A 6,000-nucleotide genomic window follows, 5' to 3' on the forward strand; every position below is an offset into this window, starting at 1 on the left:
GGGTGCATGCTTTCTGCTGGATAGCTGATGCTCCAGCTAGAGAAGCTGTTTTCTTCCTGAGTAGGTTTTCAAATACTACATATTTTATCATGAATTGTGTATTATTAATTATTTTACTCAAACTTGATTTCATAAAGAAGCATTTTCCAGGGAAAACACTTTTACCATATAATTTACCATGAGCAACACTTTTATGCTGACTACAGCAATGTAATCAATGGTTAGGTGGAAGTATAGGAAAGACAGAGACATACAGATGGCGGAGGGGAAGAGGGAGGGAGAGACTACAGTTCCATGAGGATTTATGAAGATTTAGAAGGTTAAGGCCTTGGCTCAGAACACAGAGCTATAGACTCTAACTTGAGTTATAAACCTCGGGCTGCTAAGGCCTGGAACTCCTGAATTTCTGAGTGTGTTGGGACTTTATTAATACTTTATCTATAAGTACAGCAAAAAGATCGCAGTAGTCACTGAGATAGTGACTCTTCTGCCTTTGCCTACCTGTCTGTTGAAATCCTCTTCATTTTCCATCCACATGTATTCTGCAAAAGGGTTTTCTTTCTCCTCATGTCCATTTAACCCTTGGTCCTCTTTGCATTTCACACTGGGTGATGTACTTGCCACACTGGATCCATTCATTATGGAGATTCTAAACAGATATTTTTAAAAAAGCAAAAAATAAAGGACTGAGAAAATATGACTTTAAAACACCCAGTTCCTTTCAGAAGCTTCTCAAGTTGTAGGCTGATGACTTGAATGAAAATGTTGTGTGTTGATTTGGTGCTGCTATGTAGTCAAATGCTAAGTACTGGTCCCAAGATCTGGATGGCCCCAATGAGCAGATGTTCCTCAGTTACTAAGTGATACTATGCAAACCCCAATTAAAAACTATTGGTTAAAATAAAGTGGCTACAACCAAATACTGGGAAGAACAGAAAAGGAGGCAGAGATTAGTTTTTGGGCTGAGGGTCAAAGGTAGGGATTATGAGGAAGCAGGAGAAAGGAGAGGAGAGTGAAGAAGGAAGAAGACAGATCAGGAAGTCTCCATTAGAATGACAGACCAGGAGCACATGCCCGAGTGAATTGCCTCCCCAGGGTCGGCTGCTGGAGCAGAAGTAACTCAGGTGAGACTCAGACAGCAAGTACTTGGGAGCACCACCTGGAGACTAAGTCTAGGGCTAGAAAAAATAGATTAGGGATATTCCCCCAGCAATTATGCCAAAGCTAAATAAATAAGTTATGGTTCCAGTCTCATTCATTTGGAAGCTAACAGGGACAGAATTAATTACTTTACATGAACACAACTGTTAGTCTGCAACTGTTAAGGCATCCTCACATCTACATAGTTACCAACCACACAGATGTACAGTTCTTTTAAGAATTGAGAGGAGTGGGACATGGTGGCCTCACACCTGTCATCTCAGGTCTCAGAGGTCAAAACAGGAAGACTGCCTCAAGTTTCAGGTTAGGCGGCTATTGTGAAACCTGTCTCAAACAAACAAAACAAACAAACAAAAACAAAAGGGAATATGAAAAACTGTTTAAGCTTATTTTTTTCTAAAAAAAGCCAAATGGTGTGGAAGGAGTATCCTATGTCAAATTCCTAAAAGTCCTAGAACCTACTGCAGATCAGCTTCCTTACCATTTAGACAGGAAGAAGTATATTCTTCTGAAAAATAGATTTTTATTTATGCATGTTGTATCTGTATGAGTGTATACCATGCGTGAGGGTGCTCAGAGGCCAGAAGAGGGCAGCAGACCACTTGGAGCTGGGTTCTATGTAATCGTGAACTGCCTTAAGGTCTGTACTGGGAACTGAACCCAACACTAGCATCCTGTGCAAGAGCAGCAGGTGCTCCTAACAGCTGAGCCATCGTTCCAGCCCCCTACAGATGCACTGATAATGAAAAAGCACCTAATCTCCATTCTGGGTATAAAGTTCTGTTTCTCTTTAAAATGTATTTAAAAAAAAAATAACAGAATTCATGAGAGGTGAGGTTGGAGACTACAAAAAAAAAAAAAAAAAAAATCACCGTATTGCTAAGCAAAATCAAAGAAGTTCACCAGCTGTTCAACCACCTAGTTAAGAACAATGAGCAACACATGCACAAAGCCTTCCTAGCCCTAACTCCTGATCTCTGCAGCTACATACATACATTCCCCTGTTCCCTTCTCCCTACTAGGATGGCATGATGTTTCTTATCAGCATGAAAACCTGTCTTGGGAACTGAGTCCAGTGTCTCTATGTGACATAGTCTGGAAGAGTCTGTCCATCTTTCTGATCATCTTATTGATTTTCTTAGACTATCTGCCAGAAACACAGCCACTGCATTATTGGTTTTATTTATTTGAAGTTCTTAATTTGTTGCCTCCCTGGTGAGATGGCTCAGAGGGTAAATGTACTTACTGCTAAGACTGATGACTGAGTTATATTATTCATGGATCCCACGTGGTAGAAGGAAGACAAATAATTTTATACAATTTACTCACTAAGCCATCTCACCAGCCCTTAGCTGTCCTTATTTAAAGGCAAACATGGGTGAATTCAAATAGTGCAGTGGTTTGTCTCCAGCCTAGGTTCATATGTCTATAACTGTTTTCTTTGGCTTCTATATCAGTTACTTTATTAGTTCTACTAGAACCAAAATCTTGAAAACAGCAGCTTAAGGAAGGGTGTTTTGGCTCATGGTTTCAAGGCACAGTCCATTGTGGGGAAGGCATGGTGACAAGTATTTGAGAAGCATTTACAAGGCACTAGAGTCAGGAAGCAGACAGTAATGAATGCTAGCGGCTCAGCTTCCCTTCTTGCAGTGGTTTGCCCTGGAGTTATCTGTATTTTGATGCTAATTCCACTGCCCCAAGGACAGCTGCCTAGTCACTTACTCAGGAATCAGGTGACTTCACCAGAACCTTCTCCCCATTGAATTTGTAAAATACAGGTGAGGGGCAGGTACAAGATAGAAGGAGGCCTGTCATTGGAGAAGGAAGGAAGGATTGGCAGGAGAGAAGTTTGAAGGAAGAGGAGGAGACTGGAACGAAAAGGAGGAGAAGGGGAGAAGCCGTGGCAGGACAATGGAGGCCGATGTTAAGATTCCGCTCTGTGTATTTACAGGTTGTTATTAATGTTCTTAAGGGATGGATGGCACCGGGCTTTGTATGATTAAGTGGGCAATTATATCTTATCAATTGGGTCAAAGATTATTGTGTTGTGTGTTCTTTTATGTGACGGTTTGAGTGTAGGAAAGTGTGCGGTGGCAGGAGACACTGGGCTGCCTCGGAGTTGGGATGTGTTTCTGCCAAGATATCTAGCAGATATCTTGGAGCACTATGGTGCGGACCAAGTGGGGTAAAAGACCACCATACTTTTTTTATTTTTTATATTTTTACAACAACACCTTCTTATTCAGTCTTGAATCCTAACCCATGGGATTGTGCTATGCACTTCTAATCTAGAAACTCCCGCACTGACATGTTCAGAGATTGACCTCCTAGATAATTCTAGATAGATCTCACCACAATGGCCATCAATATAAACATCACAGCAATTTTAAATTCAGTTTGGTATTTTTATATCATTTATGTCTTTTTCTACAGTTATTACTCCTCTCTTCCCCCTCTAAGCTGCTGTGCCTTAGGAGCACACCATTAATAGTATTTACTGTTCCAGTTCCTCTGCATACATTTTCTTCTTCCAATCAGATTCTCTACTTTTGAGAAACAAACAGGGGGCTGGAGAGATGGCTCCACAGTTAAGAGCATTTGTTGCTCTTTCAATAGACCTGGGTTCACTTCCCAACAACCACACAACGGCTTACAACCATCTGTTAACTCTCAAGTTCTGAGAGATCTGGCACCCTCTTCTGGCCTCTGTGGGCACCAGCCACGGCTGTGGTGCAAATGTGGATGCAGGTGAAACACCCATATGCATAAAAATAAGTATTTTTAAAAAGAAACAAAGCCAAAGTCTACACACACTGCCATTCGTGTGCCAACTGGCCTAGTTGGGCTTAGTCTTGCTCTCTCATCTCCACTCTACCCCTCTGGCTGCTGGTACTTAAGTTTCCTTTAACGAATTATTTTTCTCTTGTTGCCATCTAGGCAACACACCTGAAAGTTATCTATTCTTTGAGAACACTTATGATAGCAAAGGCTTTTACTCTTAGAACTTGGGAGGCGGAGGTAGGAGGATCAGCAGTTCAAGGTCATCTTCAGACACCTGCAAGCTGGAGTTTATCCAGGGAAAATCTGTCACAAACAAATGTGCTGGGAACTTATCTCAGTGCATGCCAGGTCTTGGTACAACCTCTAGTACTGCAAAAAAAAAAAAAAAAAAAAAAAACCAGCTCAAGAGTTCTAAGAGAATTTCATATTAGGACATCTATGGTACCTCATGACTGCAACACCAGTACTCTAGAGGCTGAGGCAGGAGGCTTATTGTGAGCTCCAGGTCAGACTGTGCCATAATGAGACTTTGCCCATTCCCCATGACTTCATTTTAAACAGATGTGTAAGTAGCATATCAAAAGCAAGCAATACTGGGGTTGGGGATTTAGCTCAGTGGTAGAGCACTTGCCTAGCAAGCGCGCAAGGCCCTGGGTTCAGTCCCCAGCTCCGGAAAAAAAAAAAAAAAAAAAAAAAAAAAGCAATACATGTGTTTAGCATACTGCAGACAGACAGAGACAGAAGAAATCACAGTCTATTTCCAATTGCTCCCCCAGGAGGGGAAATCCGGCTTAGTACTGCTGATCCTTCCATATGCAGTGTATGAGGACAGAAGCCTGCTTTGAATGCCAATGCACCTATATAAAATGAGATGGTATTCCTAGGCACAGAGACCCACAGGAACTAGGCCTTGTTGTGCAGCAGGTTGTGCTGGGCTGTCTTCTCAAGGCCTTAGTGGTAGCTGTTATAATGGGCAGTTACTCCTGTCCACCAATTCAGAAACCATCCAGAGAAAGAGTTCAGTTTTCTGAAACTCTCTACCTTTGTCCAAAATGAATAAAGAAATCCTGTCCATACAACTGTAAGGATAAAAAGGAAGGGAGCAAAAGAATACCTCTGGTGTAGAGCAAGACAAAACACAGTAAACTGCAGGACACACTAGTTCATGAGAGCTGGAATGGAAACCAGGCACCACATGGGTGTGTTGGCTTTTGATTTTAAGGCAGGCCCATCTTAGGTCTCATCCATGGTTTCTGGCTCACAGAACCACAGCCTTTTTTGGTTCATTTTGGCTTCTTATCAATAAGGGTGGAAGGCAGTCCTTTATCCTTCTCTTCATTCTCTAGTGCTGGGGATGGAACCCAGGGCCTTGCACATGTAGGCAAGCACTTTGCCACTGAGCTGCATCCCAGCCCTGGACAGTCTCCTGTAATGCTGAGGGGCGTTAGATCTCAGGAATCTCCCTCTGCCCCTTCTCCTCCCAGAAGGCCATAAAAACTAAAACTTCTTTTCCCCTAGACAAGTAATTGAAAACAAAGATATATTCTGAATTTCCCCCTATCTTTCTGCCTCTGACTTGCCAGAAACAAATTCTCTGAACTTGTGTATTGATCATAAAACCCCATTTCAACAGAGGCCCTGCCCCATAGCTGGGGACAGATTGTTGTGCAGAGTCCAAGAAGAATCTGGATAGACAGGCCCTGCTGGGGTTTCCTATGCAGTCTTATAGCATTAGACCACACCCTCTCCATCTGGTCACACTATTATAGGGTCAGTCATCCTGTTTCAATTATGCTTTTATAATGAAGCCTTCATAAAGAACTCAAAGAAGTGGGTTTGGAGCATTTCTACACAGCTGAACACAGGAAGCTTGTAGGAAAGTGAACTCATTCATGAGCTGGGAGGGGGTGACTCAAGCTCCACAGGAATGGAAATTTCTGGAAACAAGATATTTCCCAACCTCATCTGACCAATTTCTGTCTGGCTATCTGTCCCTTTGTTGTTGTCTTCTTTACTTTTGTAATAGGAGTCTCATTATGTATCCCTGGTTGGTCTGAA

At 42.2% G+C, this 6,000-nt stretch overlaps 1 protein-coding gene across 1 annotated transcript in view; it reads right to left on the minus strand.

The window, feature by feature from the left end:
* Window positions 1-6,000, minus strand: part of Paip2b (poly(A) binding protein interacting protein 2B) — a 31,031-nt gene that overhangs the window by 7,602 nt on the left and 17,429 nt on the right. The window contains 1 exon segment of the mRNA NM_001399545.1: window positions 502-649. Within this exon segment, the coding sequence (NP_001386474.1) occupies window positions 502-649 (148 nt within the window).

This window comes from Rattus norvegicus, chromosome 4 (genome assembly GCF_021556685.1).
Source record: "Rattus norvegicus strain SHRSP/BbbUtx chromosome 4, alternate assembly SHRSP_T2T, whole genome shotgun sequence".
Taxonomy (NCBI): domain Eukaryota; kingdom Metazoa; phylum Chordata; class Mammalia; order Rodentia; family Muridae; genus Rattus; species Rattus norvegicus.